An 18783-nucleotide genomic window follows, 5' to 3' on the forward strand; every position below is an offset into this window, starting at 1 on the left:
CCAAGCACCCTGCAAGTGCAAGGAAAGGCCCTGGGGCCACCCAGAAGCCGGAGAACCACAGCCTGCTTCTCTTCCCCTCAGAACAGAGAGCAAGAACTCAGATACCACAAGCTTATACTTAAGCTATGACAAACATTCTTAATTTAGCCATTTCTTCTCAATCCTCCTGTCGCTGGTAGAAAGGACGTTCAGACACGGCTTCTAGAGAAACTCTAGAAAAGCACCGGGAGCACCCTACAGACCGGACTGACGCCAACCCAGCATTCCACAACCTGAGTCAACAGTGCTGCGGAGGGGTCAGCACTACGCTGAACCATTCTGCACTATAAGCCTCCAAACCACCCCATGCTGCAAGGACCAGCTGGAGAAAAGCCACTTACTTGGCATGTCCATAACCCATCATGGGGCAAAAATGACCAAAGGACTTAGTCTGCTGACTCTGGTGGCCTAGAGAGCCCACAATACAATCCAGGGCCTTCAAGCCTCTGGAGGAGCTCACAGCCAGGAGAGCTGCTTGGGGGGCAGGGACGGGCCAAAACGGCACTACACTGTGCTGCTTTCTCCTGCGCTGGCGCAGGCCGCCTGCCCCAAGCCACGCAAGGCAGCCACAGCATCATCAGCAACCACTGCAGCCACCTGGAGGGGACTCAGAGAGAACCACGTGGCTACGTCAAAGGGCCAGGGTCCCCAGCCTTGTTCTCCAGCTTAAGTAGCTCCATCATTTTTGAAATGAAAATCGCTGTACGTTCTGTCGTCTTTCCAGAGAGCCCTTTCCACTGGGAAAGTGAGCTGGGAAGCTCCTGTGAGGAAGATGAGTAGGAGTCTGAAAACATTAGCGTTCTGGGAAAGGCCAGCCAGTACCGTCCACATTAGCAGCATTTCGTCAGAGCCTCCCAAACAGTCTTCAAAGCAAATACTACTGTCTCCATTTCACAGATGGGAAAACTAAGTATTCATCAGGCAGATGATAAGCAGCCAGTATCATGCAGCCAAAACTTGGACCCAGAGCTGTGAAAGCTCAAGCCACGCTCGGGTGACCCAACGTATAGAAACCTGTGCAGAAACTCACTGTGGGTCCCTTTATAAAGAGTGGAAAGTTGTAAATAGAACTTTATTTAGAGAATCATGTACATCCATGTAATATTTTTAAATTGTTTAAAAGAGCTTTTCAATGACCAGAGGAAACACTTACCTTGAATCAGATTTAAACGAATACAAGAGGACAGCTGTGCACTGTATTCAGAGAAGCATTAAAAACCATGGAAATATGCTCAAATGTCCGCAGGAAAATTAAGGGTAACTTCTCTTCTGTATTTTCCGAACTTCTTCAATAAGTACAGTACCGTTTTTGTCATCATAAGCCCCTCCCCAAAAAAGCATTACTCTGGCTTTGCTAACTGACAGCAACTTCACCTCCAAAGGTCACAGGGCAGAACTCTCTGTGCTTGTGTTCATTCTCTGGTCTCCTGCCTCTCCAGTAGGGGCACGCCAGCAGGGGCATTTCCTTCTGGCTCCATCCCAGGCCACGAGTGAGCCAGGCCCGGCACCGCGGAGGCCCAGGGGACCCCACGGACTGCTCAGCGTCAAGTCTGGCAGGCTACAGGTCCCTTCAGCCCTCAAGTTCTGGCTCTAGAGCCACCCAAGCCACTGGTTCAGGAAGGGACTCCCGACTGCGGCACAGCCTCCCCTCCCCAGACAGGGTCCCTAGAAACACTGCCCCCACGATCCCAGAAAATCCTCTGCAGGTGCAGAAGAACCGGCCCGGAGACCTGTCCGAGGAAGAGGGTGTGGTCTCAAGCAGCGCAGCGAACAGGCCTTCTCTGCGGGCGGCTCTCAGCACAGGCACTGCGGTCGCACAGCTGAGAGACGATTCGGAGGCTACGTTTAGGCTCGCCGGGAAAAAGCCCACCACTCGTTGGTGCGTCTATCATATCCATATTCTTATTAGCTGACATCTACCACCTGCGGGCTCCGTGCGGGCTCTGTGCGACACGTCACTGAGCACGACCCCAATAAGCACCATCACCTCCCTTTTCCAGAAGGCTCGGCCGGTAAAGCACCTGCCAGCGGCGCGCGTCTTGCATGAAGAGGTCAGGTGGGGCAACTCAGCTCCCGCTGCGCAAGGCGCTCCCTGGAGCCTCCGGGCCCCCCAGCCGCCCGGCCCTGTGGGCTTCCTGCAGACCCCGGAACCCGCGCTCCGCCCCCTCCCCGCACTGCTGCATTCCCACCGGCTGCCCGCCTCGCCTTGACCGCTCAGCAGGTATCAGAGGCCAGACACGAGGAGTCTCACTTCCGGTGCTGCTGTTCTAACGGGACACGTCGTCCCCGTGCCCGACAGGGGATGCGATGATCACCAAGGCCGGTGAAGCACCCAGGGAGCCCGCGTCCAGTTCCGCGTGGCCCGCAGACACGCACACAGCGGGCACTCACCCCCTGCCGGACGCCAGCGCCGCCGAGAGCCAGGTCTGCCCCCCACGCGAGCACACTGGCGCATCCGGGAGGCCTGCTGGAAGGAAGCTGTCGCGCTTCGCTGCATCCTATCCGTGTAGGCGGCTAAGTTCACCTTGCACCGTCCGAAGGGGCAAAGCGGCACAGCGCACTGACCTGTCGTTCAGCCAGGTTTGTTGCCAACTCGCTGGAAGGAGGAAACAAGTCACGTGCACCGGTTCTCCTGGGCCCAACTAGACATTGCACCCACCAACAAGGTCAGCACTCAGCAACCTCCCAGGGCCCCACCACGATGCCCAGGAAAAACTTTTAAGAAAAAGCGCAATATGCTGGAACACTGCCAAAAACTGACAGGCCAGGAAAGGGGTTAAGGGATCCAAAGGTTTAAGTCAATACGGAAGCGTGGAAAGCAGACGCCTCTGTCCGGTGATTTCCCGCAGCCCTACTCTTCTGACACTGGCCACAGAGCAGTGAGCGCGACCCACTAAGGCCCTTGCTCTGTGCTGGGAGCGGAGCAGGGGCAGCATGGAGAGGGGAAACGATGACCAAAATCAACCAGAGGGAGCAGAGTGCACTCTGCCAAATGGTGGCCCATGACCATGCCCGTGGCCCCCTTGGGTTGGGTGCTGAGGGGCAGGTACTGGGACCCGGACAGAACAGCAAGCAGCAGCAGACGCGCAGCTCAGGGGCAGCGTCCTGGGAGAAGGAAGAGCAGGCCGGGGCCCCAACAGCAAGGATGAGCTTGGGAGGCTTCGGGAACCAGGAGAAGCCCATGTGGTCTTGGGAACAGAGGCACCGTGAGTCTGGAATGCAGCAACCCTGGGCCAACTTTGGGGCAAACAAGAATGCCAGGCTTCGGAAGAAACCCAGTGGCCAGGAAGAAGGGGACCAAAGAGGCCTGAGAAAGCCGGAGTCCTTCGGGAAGACTTGGGTCCTGACAAAGGTGCCTGCTGACAGCCCCAAGCCTGTCCCCTCTCCCCATAAGGCTGCCGGGTCCCAGAAAGGCCAGCCCAGGACATGGCCAGCCTTTCAAGCCTGTAGCCTGAGCTGAAATTTCTCAGTGAGGTGGAAAGAGCACGGCAGGAACACACATACGTCACATCAGCAGAAAGACAGACTATGAGGCCTGCCCTGGCAGCGACCCCATGAACAGGCCACAGCAAACAAGAGAAACAGGAGAGGAACCCAGTACACGATAGAAACAACACCAGCACCCAACTCCCAGCACCCAGGACCGAAGAAGACACACAAGCTAAGTTCGGGAAAAACCTGCTCTGGCGCCTTGTTCTACAGAAAAGCAACCTCGGTCAGAAGGTGTCAGTAACGTCGGGGTTCCCTGGTGACAATCAGCAGAATGAGGACACAGGGGAGCTACCGTGCTAAGGACACACACCGCGAGCCAGAGCAACAAGAACAAGTTCAACAAGATGAACAGAGGAAAAAGAAAATGATTCAGGTCACCCAAGGGGAAAAGGTCTCTGCGGAAGGACAGAGGTGCTGCCAGCCAGCAGAAGAAGAGCCCAGAAGGCCCGGCGGAGTCACATGGAAGAGACGGTGTACCTAAAGCAGAGCCACAGCCCGCTCTGTGGCGGGAAGGGAAGCTGTACTCCGGGCAGGACAGATGCTGGGGGCCCACACTGGGCCAGACGCTGCACCAAGGGCCATGCGTGGACTAGAAGGCGGCTTCAGAAAGGCGACTAACAAATTAACCAACGTGGACCACCTTCACCAAAGGGGGAGTGAGTCTTGCCTCCGATTTCCGACGACACTCACAGCCAGAGACACGGAGCAATTCTGAGGCCGAGAGACGGGTATTGAGGCACACAGCAGGCCTCAGGGAACGCGGCACCAATTAGCTCTTTTTAAAGACCTGACTGAACACACACAACAGAAAGATCCTGACGCAGGCTTCCCTGTGCAGAGCTGGTGAATGAGCACAGGGCGGGAGCCGGGGCCCCGGGCGCTCAGCCGAGCTCAGGGCCAGGACCCCGGGGAGCAAGGCCAGGGTCCCTATAAATAGGGTCTCTATAAATACAGAACCAAGACTCACCCACGCAAACTTTGGTCTCCCGCATCCGGGCAGGACTGCGGTGTCACTAGGAACCCAGACTGCCTGGGGTCAGAGGCTCTGCTGCTTTCCAGCGACCAGACCTCGCAGGATGTGGACAGTACCTCCACACGGCATTGTCAAGAAGATTTAACGAATCCAGACTAAGTACTCAGAACAGGACCTGGAACTTAGTAAAGTCTCAATAAACGGCAGTGATTATAATTACGGAACAAAATACAAACGCCTAACTCCTGGTGACAAAATAATGCAATACAGGAGCGCCTGGGTGGCTCAGTGGGTTAAAGCCTCTGCCTTCGGCTCAGGGTCCTGGGATCGAGCCCCGCGTCGGGCTCTCTGCTCCGCGGGGAGCCTGCTTCCTCCTCTCTCTCTGCCTGCCTCTCTGCCTACTCGTGATCTCTGTCTGTCAAATAGATAAAATATTAAAAAAATAATGCAATGCAGATCAGGAGGTAAAGATGCATGAAAGGGCGACTTTAGTCCGCTCAGGCCGCTGGAACAGGGTACCACAGACTGGGCAATTCCAACTACAGACATTTATTTCTCACAGTTCTGGAGGCTGCAGTCGCAGATCAGGGACCCGGCGCAGTCAGGCTCCGGTGAGAGCCCTCTTCCTGGCTTGTAGACGGCTGCCGTCTCACTCCGTCCGCAACAGGGCTGAGAGCCAGCAAGCAATCTGGCCTCTTCTTAGAAAGACACTAATCCCAGGATGAGACCCTGCCTTTGTGACCTCATCTAACCCTAATCACCTCCAAGGACCCCTTCCCCAAGTATCATCACACTGGGGTCTGGGGCTTCAACATACGAATTTTGGGGGGACGCAACTCAGTCTGCAGCAAGGACTAACAACAGCCGTACACTACATAGCAGTAAGCAAACACATATGATGTCATCAAAACTTTTCCTTTGATTTTTTTGCACTCAGCCACTTACGGTTTTCATCATTTTTAAGGGGGGAAGGGCAGAGGGAGAGAGAGAATCTCAAGCAGACTCCACACCCGGAGCAGAGCTGGACCTGGGGCTCAATCTCGTGACCTTGAGATCATGATCTGAGTTGAAAACAAGAGTTGGTCACTTAACCAACTGAGCCACCCGGGCGCCCCTCATCATGTATGTTCTTGGTCTCAGCAATACCTCCTAGAAACCAGTATCTCCATCTGAGAGGTTCCACGTTATTTTTTTCACTTTCAAGCAAAATCAAAAATTTAGTAAACTGTGTTTAAAGAGAACATGAATCATACCGGAAGTGTTTCTGTTGATCAATCCATGTGTCCGTCCACCACGGGCTACAGGGAGAGGTCTACAGTGGCAGTCACCTAACTGTATTTTGGTTATTGCTGGGGGGTGGGCCCCATGGTTTTTAAGCTTCTTTTTTTAAACACACACACACAAATCCAGTTAATAAAAATAATCATTTAAAAGTCAGCAGAAAACACTCTTAGACACTACCTCTCACTAAAGCAATCAGCAGACAGAACTGTTAAGAGGCTCAGCATCACGCACGGTGGCGGCATGTGTCACTGACCACTTAAAGGAGTCACTCTTGCAAGGTAGGGGGACAGCACCAGACCGCGGGCCCGGTTTGCGAGAAAATACTTCCAGCTCCTCCTGGGGAGAGTGGGACGCACCGTTCAGAGCCTGGGCAGAGCTTCAAGACGCTCTCTGCAAGCTGAGAGGTCCTGTCTCTACCCACATACTGGGGTTCAGGGTCTTTCTTTCCTTGCTAGTGCCAGACCTCTCTGAACAACCCCCTCTGCTCTGTACGTCTCGTGGTTAAGAAGAGACGCGGTGGCCTCAGCCTGCCTGGGATCCAAAGCCGGTGCCTCGCCGACCCGCCGTGCCGGCTCGCCGGCCCGGGAGAGCGGCAGGGGGCGCGGCATGAAGGGCTGTGGGCTCAACGGGGCCCCGATGATGTGTGACAGTGACGCAGCACACGTGTGGCAGCAGTGACAAGGACTGAAAACCACTTGCTCGGCGGGAGCGACGGAGAGGCGGAGGCCGCACCCGCGAAGGCAGGCCGGAGGACACCGGGCCTCTTGCCCCACCGCAAGCGGCTCACTTCCGATGGTCTGACCCCAAAAGGCCATTTTTACTCTTAACAATTCTGTGAGTTTCAGTTCACCCCAAACCTTAACCTGGGGCAGTTGGCACAGGTCCCCATCCTCTGGAGTTCGGTCTCCATCCCACGCGCCTGCTTCCGTCAGGCGGGCGCAGGGGCAGCTCAGTCTCCGGGGCGTCAGCCTCTGACCGGGCCGCGAACGCTCCCGCCGTTCCACCGCCCGCCGCCTGCCGCGAGGTGACTCACCGCGGGGCTCGTGGACCTCCGCGTGGCACCGCCGTGGAAGGCGTCCTCCTTCACACCTCTTCCGCGTTCTTCAATTTTCAACACTCTGAAAGCTTCAGTTCGGAGCAGACGCTAATAACCCAAGTGCTGCAGCGCTGCTCGCAGGCTGCCACCTCGGCCGGGCCACCACGTCCCTGCTTCCTGCTCTCGATCGCAGCACACCTGCTCCCTCGGGGGGCGGCGGCACGGGCTCTCCCGGCCAGTGTCCAGCGTGCCCGCGGCGGGGCTGCGGCCCTCCACTGCCTGGCTGCCACTCGGGGAGACGCCTCACCGACTGAAGTTGACTCTCTTTAAAACGAATCAGTGACGGGAAAAACTGCGAGGAGGCAGGCAACAGACGCTCACTGGTCCTGCTTCCCGCTGTCAACAGTCTTCAGCTGAAACAGCAACTCACCAACTGCTCCACTCTTCCTAGACGACAACTTGCCAGAAAAATCCAGACGGGAGGGGCCCTGCTTGCCCCCCAGCCCGGCACCATCTGCAGAAAGCGGGACCTTCAGGAGCCGCAGCAGCAGGACTGGCTTCGGGGCTCCCCACACCCGCCCCCACAAAGCTCCCCCAAGCCCACCTCCAGCACCTTCATCATCCGCCATCTGACTCCAGGTGCCCCCAGGAGAAGCTCGGGTCTCCCTCTCCCTCAATCCGCTCTCTCTCTCCAGAAAAGCAAAACGGCAAATGGCCCCTTGCAGACACACCGAGGCTGGCTTCCCTGGGCGGGCTGCCACCCTGTCCCGCGCGTCCTGAAGAGGTCCCCTTCCCCCAGCAGGCCAGGCTCCCTGCCGTCGGCCCGGCCAGGCTTCAGCTTTCCGTCTGCCGAAGAGGGACGGTGGTACCCATCTCCCAGGCCTGCTCGGAGAACGCCACGACCCTCCTGCCAGCCCAGGGCCCAGCCCCGCGGAGTGCCCGCCCCGGGAGCCAGCGCTGCAGGAGAAGAGGGGAGGCTCCAGGCACTAGCAGGTCGGCAGGAGCGCTGCCCCGCTCCCTCCAGGCCGGACTGGAAGCCCCTCCAGAGCGAGCTGTTCCCTTCACACTCTGCGGTGACCCAGACCATGCTGCCTGCGCTACTGAAATAGCGGCCCTTTGAGGAGACCCGCCGGAAACTCAGAAACGCCAGTTCTAGAGCTTTCCAGGGGTGGCTCGCGGAGCACGACGGCTTCCGCTGCTGTTGCAGTTTGGATTGGTTTAGGCAGCAGTTACTGAACCAAATACTGAGTTTGCAAGAGTCTAAAGCTACTCTAGGTCGGCGCTGTCAGAAGTCAGAAGGCTACTTAAGTGTTCATTAAAACGAAATGCAAGTAAGATTCAGTTCCACAGCTGCGTCAGTCGCGCGGCAAGCGCTCCAGGGCCACACGGGGCCAGCAGCTACTGCTCGGGTCGCACAAAACCCCGCCACAGCGCCCTGACCCACCGTTCACAGAGACCAAGCCACAAGCTGCAAAGCGCTCGGAGAAAGAGCACACACTCCTACTATGTTCACAGAACCCAAAATCTAAACCGCCTCCCACCGGTCGCATGAAGCCACACAGCCGATACCAGAGCGGTGCCCGGAAAGATCTGGAAAGACGATTAATTTAAGACCTACAGAACACGTTACTCGGGCACTGTTTAAATTTTTAAGATCAGAAAAGAACGCCTTGACTCCAAGTTGAAGCGTCCGCACAGCGCTGCGTGGGTCCCCGAAGACTCGGGCCTTCGGGCTTCAGCAGCTTCTCTGAGAAAAGCTCAGGCCTGAGAGGGAAACTTGTATTTTCAAACCCGGAGCAAAAGGCTTTTTCTGTCCAGTTGGCAACGAGCCCCGCCTAATTTTTGGTTTCAATTTCCTCAGAGAAGAGAGGAGAAAAGGGAAGGAAAGGAGTGGCCTTCTCAGCTCTCCACGTCACAATTCACATGGCACTTCCAAGTCTCCTCTGTTTAGCACATCCTGCCAGGGGGATGTCGTAGACACAGCTTCCCGGGTGGGGAAACTGAGGCACAGAAGCCAGGACCCAGCATGAAATCAGCCAAAACCAGGCCTGTGCATGAGGCTACAGAGGTTCAGAGCACAGGTGAACCCAGGGAGCTCAAGGCCACACGCAGATCGCAGCCGAAGGGGTCCAAGCCAAAAACGAAAGGATTTGATTTTTCATTTCCCTTCCACTCCTGCATCCCAGCCAAGGCTTCAGATCCCCCGGATTCCAGAAACACTACGATCTGAAATCTCTCTCAAATACGGAAAGATAGAAACCACCTACATCCACATGTTATCACTCAGGAAATTAACTCCAATCTTAAACCACAGGAGGACCTAAATGGTTCTACAGAGCAGCTGATCTGGGAATTAAAAAGAGCACAAACCCACAATAAAAAGGCACATTGCTAACAATGAAAGACATTCCCTGCCAATGGGAACCTCGCAGACACTCCCACCAAGCCGGCCCCATCAGCCGGGAGACAGACCCCTGCGCAGAGACCGCTATGCCAGGAGGGAGAGCCAGCGTCTCCTCCTTGCTGCTGGGGCACGGAGCACATGCCCCGGAGCTCAGGCCATGCCCAGCCTGATCACTCAGCAGGTGGCTGAGGGACAGGCAATGTATCTCCGTACTTCCCTGTTTTCAGACTTTGCCATGGTTAGGTATTAATTCTCTAATAACAAAAAAAACCTGCTAAATCTAAGTGGCAATGCCTTTCAAACACAGAATTTTTTGAAAGCTTTCTGCTTTTGAGTTCTACACTGTAAGGTCTAAAACTGGTTTAACCACACTCTTTGGGAAGATAAACAGAAAAACTACAATCAATTTTACTTTCATATTCTGCACTTAAGTAACTTCGGAGTGGGCAATCAAATCTTCAAAAATTCTAAGACAACAAAGTTACCTTCAGCATCTGACCTAAACCACCCAAGCGGCCAGCCCGCACTTGTTCATGTAAGGGGCCAGACCCTGTCACGCATGCTCACCCATTCGCCAGAGCCCGATGCAGAGCTGGCCAGCAGCACCCACTTGGCCCTAGGAATGCAGCTAAGACACGGCCCCTCCTCCCCAAGCGGAAGACCAGTGGTCAATGGTCAGCTGTGTGAGAGTGGTGGTCACTCCACAGGAAGGGGCCAGGGAAGAACTGCGTGGGAGAGTGCTTGCTCTGAAGCGACGGTCACAGCCCGTGGAGGGGGAGGCCCTCACTCCCATTAACTTGGGCTGCTGTACACGCGGTGTGGGGCCTTGTGCAAAGCAAACGTGGTCTGCTATGTGCTTAGACCAAAATTCCAGAGGTCACTTGAGTGAATCATGTCGCATCCCCCCCGCCCCCCGCCCCGAGAGAAATAACAGCTTTCCCAAGCTGGCCAGTGCAGGGGGCCTCAGGAACAGGACTTTTCAACTGCTGGAGTTCTCATGTACTCGTTCACATGGCTTTCACATACACTTCTCTTAGGTGACATAGGAGACAAGCCCAGAAAGGCCCCGAGAGCTAGTCTCTTGGTTGCCTGAGTTCAGTCGTGACGACCAAGCCAGAGGATAGATAACAATCTCCCAGAGTCATCACAGTGGGCTGGAGTCCAGTCGAGGGAGACAAGTGCTGGAAAAGACAACCACACGGTTTAGTCTACCTACAGGAGCACGCCTTCAGGCATGGAAGGAAGCCTCCAGAAGACCCCGTGCCCCAAGCCTCAGAACCCGTGGCTGAGGGAAAATCATCACGGCATGCCCTTAAGAGAGGCAACTACCTGAAAGGGCCTGACGCAAATACACAAGCCCTTCACGCAGAGGGCTTCCGGCGGCTGGCAGAGGTGTGGCCAGAGAGATTCAAAGCTCTGTTGCCAGTGTGCAGACGGAGGGACCACAAGTCAAGGAAGGCAGAGATGGCTTTAAGGTGCTGAGATGGCCCCCAACTGGCAGCTCGCAAAGAATGGGGGACCTAAGTCCTACAACAGCAAGGGACTGAATTCGCCAGCAGTATGCAAGAGGAGCCTGAGCTCCAGCTCCAGTGAGGAACGCACAGCCAGCGCCGTGCCTGCACCCTGGTGAGAGCCCGCGCAGGAAGCCAACCCGCTGTCCCAAGCTCTGACCCAGAGTCCGTGAGACAGGAAAGGAGTATTGGTTTAAGCAGCTGAGTGTATGCTCACTTGTCACACAGCAACAAAGAACGGTTGTGGCGTGCAAAGCTTGGAGTAAGCCACTGAATTTGCGGTGCAAATCCCACACTCTAAGAAGATGCACCCCAGACCACCTCACCTGGGACACAGACTGGCACGGGGGACAGACATCTCGGGCAACTGTCTCAGTCACCAAGGTCACCCATCTGCCTTTACGCCGGTGCCACACTCACCCAGCAGCCTTCTGACCGGAGAGTCTGGAGGGGCCTCTCCAGAGCCACGGCCAGCAGCAGTCTCCTCGCCACCCCGTGAGCAGGACTCCGCGCCCCTCACCTGTCAGCCTGCGCCCGAGTGCAGAAGCAACACGGCTTTTCTCAACGTCAACATCACAGGCTGCTGTTTGCTCTGTCTTGGTTTTTTTGTTTGTTTGTTTTAAAGATTTTATTTATTTGACAGAGATCACAAGTAGGCAGGCAGGCAGAGAGAGAGACAGAGAGAGAGAGAGAGGGAAGCAGGGTCCTGGCTGAGCAGAGAGCCCGCTGTGGGGCTCGAACCCAGGACCCTGAGATCATGACCTGAGCCGAAGGCAGAGGCTGTAACCCACTGAGCCACCCAGGTGCCCCACTGTCTTGTTTTTTAATAGCTTCCTTCATTCCACAACTTAAAAACAGGTCCTGGGGCACCTGGGTGGCTCAGTGGGTTACAGCCTCTGCCTTCGGCTCAGGTCATGATCCCAGCATCCTGGGATCGAGCCCCGCATCGGGCTCTCTGCTCAGCAGGGAGCCTGCTTCCTCCTCTTTCTCTCTGCCTGCCTCTCTGCCTACTTGTGATCTCTCTCTGTCAAATGAATGAATAAAATCTTTAAAAAAAAAAAACAGGTCCTAAACCAATGCGCAGAAGTCCTCGTTCCCCAGGATAACCATGATGCCTCCTCCCATCGGACGTACACGATTCCACTCATAACGGGAGACAAAATTTCTTATTAAATAGCACCCAAAGGAAGTCTGAGGCTTTACCTTGAAAGATCCTAAAGTTATGAAAAACTGATACTTTAAAACATTTACTTAAAAATTATTTTCCAAGGTGCTCAATCATACCCGTGCTACTGCTGAGAAGCAAACAGCATTACGGCGTTAAGCTCTTTCCTCCCAAGCTCCCGGCAGCCCCCAGCAGCGACGGGGTCCGCTCCACCCCACCGTGACTTCGGCAGCATGAGAGTTAACGTCGCTTTCTGCAAAAAGCATTCGAGGTCTCTATCTTCCCCCAGGCCTCCCCAGCCTGTTTCATACAGCAATCCTTCTCCAGGGCGTCTGTCCGGCCCTTCTCCGAGGGTTGGCCATCCTCACTGTGCACCTTCACTTACCAGAGACCAGGCGCAACTCTCCCCAGCTCCATCACAGCCCGCACCCCGCCCTAGATTTTCCATCTCACTTTGCAGTGACAGGCCAGAGCGTACCAGGTGGGAACCAGCCACGCTGTTACCAAGGGGGGAGGAACCTCTGAGAAGGAGCTCATTTCACGTGCTCGGCGCAGCAGCAATGCGGGCATGGCGTCCACGCACGAGCTCGTCCCCAGGGGTCGCAGGTGATGAACACTGAGAAAACGAGGCCTGTGCGTGCCGCTGTCACCTTGCGGGGCAGGTCTCATTCTAACCTCTCCCATGTGTCCCCTGACGTGTGCGGGCGGAGATGGGACGGAGAGGACTCAACAGAAGCGACGATGCTGTCGTCTGCCAGGGGCCCTGCTGGGCTTTCACCTGCGCCCCCCACGGGTCCCCACAAGGACGCACCGGGGGAGGAGGTCACCGCACGCTGCTTTACGTAGTGCCAAGTCAGGCTGGAAGCACAGAGGGGAGGAGGCATCCTGAAGCCTCCTGAATCCTCCTCAGGCTCAGCCTCTTCCAACAGAGTGAAGGAAACACACACGAGTCCTGCGGGGCATGGGTCCCCATCCTACCAACGACACGGGTCCGTTTCTCACCGACGTCAGACGAAGAGCTGAATTTTGAGTGAACAGAAGATGTCAAAAAATAAACACTGTTAAAAGCCCTGCAGGAAGGATGCTCCGTGACCATTTCACACTCAGGCACGCCAGAGAGGACAACCCGCAGGTGGCCAAGGCCCACACTGAAGCCTGGTCAGGGCCTGGCCTACAGGGGCCCGCCAGGGGCCTTCCCCCGTTCCATTACACTGCTCCCGGGGCTCTACAGGGCACCAGTAAGGATGCAGCAGCACACCTGGGGTCCAAGCGCCCCCCACCCCCACCTGGGACTTTTCTTTGCCTTGAGGCTCTCGAGGTTTCTGAAGCTGCCGGCACTGACCAGGGCAAAGTACCAACTCGCTGGGCCAGGGGGTGGAAGGGAGGGCATGGGAAGGGGACAAGGGCCGGAGGCTGGGAAGTGCGGGGCCCAGGAGCCTGTCCACGTCCCTAAGTCAGAGGCCCAGGTAGAGAGGAGAGCACATTCCACGCTGTCCCCAAAACAAAAGTCTGAGAGTTCAACGGAAGCACAGAACAGCTGCTCCAAGACAAGCGCTTCCCTTTCCCTGCTCCGAGGGTTCCCGTTCGGATCCCTGTCCGCCTCCCCTGGCTTCGTCACCTCCTCAGAGGTGGAAGCAGACCGGCAATGCTGTGAGGCCCGGTTCCCAGGACGGTGTGGAGGCCAAGCCCTCCGCCCCAGAAGGAAGCGGGCAGCGCAGCCTGCTCCACGTGCAACCGCGCAGGCGCCCACGGGCTTGGGCTGATGCCGCCCAGCCTCCCGCAGCACCGGCCGACGGCTCAGCCTTTCTTGAGGACGACAGGCATGGTCCTTCCGGAAACACCGTCCTGGGCCGACACAGCACGTCTGAGCCACTACTCATCAGCAAGGCTCCTTTCTACGGACCAGGTCAACGGCTCTCCGATCGCAGTTCTCCCCCCTTCTGAGCTACAGCTGACACACACGAGGGTGGCCTTGCTCATCGCTCTGAGTAAGCTGGGGGCTGGCGGCGAGGTCTACACGGACTTCGTGCTTGATACCAAAACGTTAGCCGCCATAAGCCCAGCGGCCCGCCATGGGAAGGACCATGAGGAACACCTCGCTCCTCCGGCCACAGGCATACCTCCCCAGTTCAAGCGCTGCTCTGCCTTCCTGCTCCTCTACTCAGTCCCCCTCCCCCAGCAAACAGTAGCCTGCTAGAAGCATTCCACGTAGCAAACCAAGACAGGGCACCCCACCCTTCCAGACACACGACAGGCAGTCCTAGCAGGCTCCTCCTCTGGGCAGAGACGGCCGTGAGCGGACAGACCCCAGGTGGTACACGTCAGCCACAAAGGCAGCCAAGGAGAAAAGGAGGAGCATCACCAAGAGCAGGACCGCACAGGCTCCTATTCAGGTAGGTTAAAACGGGGAACTCCTGGCTGGGCTGCTTCAAAACCTACTCTTCAACCCTCCACGCGGCCCTCTGGGCGGAAACCTCACAAGCCAGTGGGGGTGGCAGGGTAGGACCCGCAGCAGGCCCCCAGACAGGGCCCAGAGCAGCAGTGCCCGGGAGGCAGGCTTAGTCTTTAACCCCAGGAGGACCACAGAGATGCCATCACGGCATTCTAAAGGGGACAGACCTAACCAAACCTGCTGATGGAGGAGATTCTCCTACTGGCCGCTCCGGGAGAGGCCCAGAGGCCGGCAACAGCGTGTGTGCGAGGACCGCTGGCCGCTGGAGCAATCTCGCGAGCAGCAACATGCTGCGTGAGGGCAGAGAGAAGGCGCAGAGGATCTGATCAAAGACTAGACGGGCGAGACGGACAAGGAGGAGGGAAGATCTGCACACTGCTAGTGTGTGCTGCGCAGGGGCGCGGAGATGGAGCGCCAGGGTTGAGGCAGGCTCGAGAGACGTGCATCTTCCAGGCCAACTACTACCTCAGATCCTAGCAAAGAACCTCGTACTTGGTGGGCTCATTTATTAATAAAAGCACCAGCAGGGGCAACTGGGTGGCTCACTCAGTTAAGCCTCTGCCTTCGACTCAGGTCCAGATCCCAGAGTCCTGGGATCAAGCCCCATACTGGTTCCCTGCTCAGCGGGGAGCCTGCTTCTCCCTCTCCCTCTGTTCCTCCTCCCCTATCCACTCCTGGTGTGTGTGTCTCTCCCTCTCCCAAGTAAATAAGTAAATAAATAAATAAACAATGTACGTATTGAAGCTTTCTAGAAACCTAGGGGCAAGGAAACAGCTTCCAGGGCCTAAGTAATTTGCAGAAGGGCACGATGCTGCCACTGCCAACAGCTCGCGGAAGAAACAAGACTTGGGACCGTCTGGACCCCAAAATGCTCTACCAGTGGAGACCACATGTCCTCCTATTTTCCTAGAGTCAGTTCCAGAGACATGACAGGCAGGAAACCTGCATGCCTCACCCCACCCCCCAACCAAGGAACTCGGGTATGATGCTATACATCAAGAAATCGCTCCATACCACTCTTTCTTGGACAGTTCGCAAGTAAGGGCTGGAGAGAGAGGAGCAAGAGGAGAATGGCTCCTACCTGGGGCTGAAATGCACACTTGGGCTTCAGGGAATTTAAGAATGTAACACTTCTAACCCAAACCAGGTGAAACAAATTGCAGGACATGAAACTCTTAGGATGTATCTCACTTGCTTTAGAGTAGTATCAACTTAACCATTTTCCAACCTGAATGAACAGACTTATAACAAAAAAAAAAAAAAAAAAAGTCTTTAAGTAGTAATCTCAACCCCCAGCAATGGCTGGATCAGGAAAACTCTAACATTTGTTAAAACAAAACAAAACAAAACCAAACCCTAGTACCCTGGAAAAACCTTAGGCAGCTTTTAAATCAGCATGCAACTTACAAAGAAAGTTTATGATTTAAGTCTTGAAATAATGACCTAATACCTGTGCACAAATGCTTTGTTTCTAGATGCTCAGCAAAGCACAGAAGGCCACAGGGCTGGGCAGGTGGCATTCCCACCTGAGCAGCCTCACCTGGGACTGCTTCAACCACACTCCCACACCCACGTTTTGTTTTTTAAACAGTCCCTGTCATGTGTAACTGCACTAAACTTAAGTGGAACTTCGAATCCCGTCTAGGCCAACGTGGAGCTATTTAAAATAAAAATGGCATCTTCCAAAGAATACGTGCTACACACGTTTTTGTCTTCTTTGAAGGCTGTCAACTACTTTTTCAAAACTAGAAAAAATGCTTTTTATGTTAATTTCTGCATAAAATTAAATCATAACACACAAACCCTCATCCGAAAAAAATACTTCTAAATTCACTGTTGGCTAAATTGTATCACTAATTTAATAAAAATAAAGAAGAATGAATCATCTTCCAAAATTTTTTTCTCAAAAAAAAAAAAAAAAAGTTATTATTTAAGGAGTATTTGCCTTCAACTTGATTCGAGCTCCAGGCAATACTAAAACGGCCTGCAGCTGACATCAAGCTCCACACCCAACTGCACCCACTGTGACAAGGGGTCCCTAACGTGTCTGGGGAGAGGAAAAAAGGTGAAGGATCCCACACCCCCTTCCAGTGGCGCAAGTCAGGCTCAGGGGCCGGGTCCTCCGCGGTCCGTCTGGGGATCAAGCAGCAGATCGCCGCTCCGTTACACCAGCAATCTACGTGCCGTGCTAGGAGCAGCCTTCCGGCGCAGAGTCGCACCCGGCGTCCCCCCGCGCCCCGCACTCACCCCTGGATGCCCGGGCTGTACGCGCGGCTCTTCCACGGCGTGCCGGGCCGCGGCGCTTGGGGCCCGGGGCCGCCCCCTCCGCTCAGCGCGGCCGCGCGGCTGCCCGACAGCAGGTAGTTGAGGCCGTAGGTGCTGGCCTTGTTCTCGCGTTTCCGGCGGCCCGGGTGGAACTGGTGCTGCGGCGGGGAGCCGGCGGGCGCGGGGCCGCGCGGCCCGGGGTGCCCGTTGGCCGCGCCGGGGGCGCTCGGCGGGCCGTCGGCGAAGTGGAAAAAGGCGCCGCCGCGGCCGCCGCCCGCCCGGCCGAGCGAGGCGCTGCTCGAGGACGACGACGAGCAGCCGGGGCTCTCGGTGCCCGACTCGGCGTTGGACGAGGACGACGACGACGACGACAGCGACGGCGACTTGTGCAGGCGCCGGGCGCCCTCGGCCGCGGGCCCGAGCGCCGTCAGCAGCGCGGGGGGCAGCGCCGCGGGGCCCGGCGCAGGCGGCGGGGGCGACGCGGCGGGCAGCGCGGGCCCCGCCAGGCCTCCGCCGCCACCGCCGCCGCCCAGCCCCGCCGCCCCCGCCGCGACCGCCGTGTCCAGCGCGGGCGAGTTGAGGCAGAAGTAGGACGCGAAGCCCGACCCGCCGCGGCCCACGCCCTGCGAGGTCTCCCAGATCTGCATCCACAGGGCATTGGCCGGCCCCTTCTGCTCGGGCTGGATCCAGGCCACGCGCGGATCCATCCACGCGCCGCCCCGCGGGCCCGCGCGCCCGCCCGCCCCGCCGCGGCCCCGCCCCCGCCGCGCCCCGAGCCCCGGCCGCGCCGCGCACGGACGGACGGACGGACGGACGGGCCGCGGGAGGACGGGCTGACGGGCGCGCGGGCCTGCGCCCGCGGCTCCGGCCGGCTCGCGGCAGCGGCGGCGGCTCCCGTCGGGGTCCCGGCGCGGGGCGGGCCCGGGGCAGGCCGCGGAGGGCGGCTCGGGCCTGTCGGGCTCCCTTCACGCGGCGCGGGGCGGGCGCGGGGGCCGCGGCGGCGGCGGCGTTCCACTCGGGCCGGGGGGAGAGGCCATCGGAGAGGGGCGGGCGGCCGGGCCGAGGGGGCGGGCCCAGGCGCCGCGCGGCCCGGGACCCGCGGGAGGGCCGCCGCCGTGCGCCGGGCCCTCGGTCACGCTCGCGCCGCTCGCTCCGTGCTCCTGCAGCGGTGGTGGCGGCAGCGAAAAGACACTCTCGGCGGCGACAGGGCGCGGGGGAAGGAGGGGGCGCCGCCGCCTCCGCTCCAATGAGGGGCGGGGAGGGAGCGGGGCGGGGAGGAAGCGCGGCCTCCCTCGCCGGGGCCGGGACGTCAGTGCGCACGCGCGGCCGATTTCAAATCCTCACTAGACACCGCCGCCTTGGTTACCGCGCCTGCGCACTAGAGCGCTTCCCCGTGCGAGTGAGGAGGGCACCGCGTCGGAAGGAGACGCGACTGGGAGGGGCTGAAGGGGCGGCGGCGGCGGCGGCGGCGTGGGTCTTTCTAGACTAGACTTGGCTGCAGTGTGGCGCGGAAGAAGTGAGGGGGCCGCTGCGCCGTCTTCGCCGCGACTTCCTCCGCCGGCCCCACCTCCCGCCGTCGCTAGCAGGCTGGGGCCTGGAGACATGCGCGCTGGGGCCGGGGTCCCGGCAGCCGCCCGGTCGCGCTGCGCGTGCGCAGAGATGAGACACCGCCGCTGCCGCCGCAGCTGGGTGGATGTTTCCGCGCCGCCCAGCGAGGCCGGGGATCCCGTCCCAGGCCTGGCCCGGGGACCGTCGGCTCGCGGTACCAGTGAGCCGAGGCAGCACGGACCGCTGTATGGCCGCTCTCCCAGGAGAAGGACAAAAGTGCCCCAGGCTTCCTGCTGTCTATCCTCCGGGGTCCGTGTGCAGCCGGTAGCTCTGAGGTCACTCGTGCCCGCCCACGTGCTCGCTGGCGTCCTCCGGGAGGAGCGGTCACTCACCAGCGGCCCGGGCAGCGCTGCCCGCTAAGCCGCCGCCCTGGACAGAGCGGGACCCTCCTGGGAGGATCTCCTTTAGGCATTTTTGTTTCCTTTTAAAAATGATTTCCTATGCCTAGAATGAAGTTAAAACTTTGCAGTTAGCTCACTGGCGTGATTTCCCCAGGCAGGCTTGGCGGTGCTGCCTATCAGAGCAGCGGCCCACGTGCTTGGGTGTCTGGGCTC

General features: G+C 57.9%; 1 protein-coding gene across 2 annotated transcripts in view; it reads right to left on the reverse strand.

Annotated features, from left to right (window-relative positions):
- Positions 1 to 17399, reverse strand: part of TENT4A (terminal nucleotidyltransferase 4A) — a 46283-nt gene extending 28884 nt beyond the window's left edge. For both annotated transcript variants that reach the window (XM_045999064.1, XM_045999063.1), the window contains exon 1: positions 16604 to 17399. In XM_045999064.1, coding sequence (XP_045855020.1) covers positions 16604 to 17328 — 725 coding nt within the window. In that variant the 5' untranslated portion in view covers positions 17329 to 17399. The remainder of the gene's footprint in view (positions 1 to 16603) is intronic.
- Between the last annotated feature and the right edge of the window lie 1384 nt (positions 17400 to 18783).

This window comes from Meles meles, chromosome 3 (assembly GCF_922984935.1).
Source record: "Meles meles chromosome 3, mMelMel3.1 paternal haplotype, whole genome shotgun sequence".
Lineage (NCBI taxonomy): Eukaryota > Metazoa > Chordata > Mammalia > Carnivora > Mustelidae > Meles > Meles meles.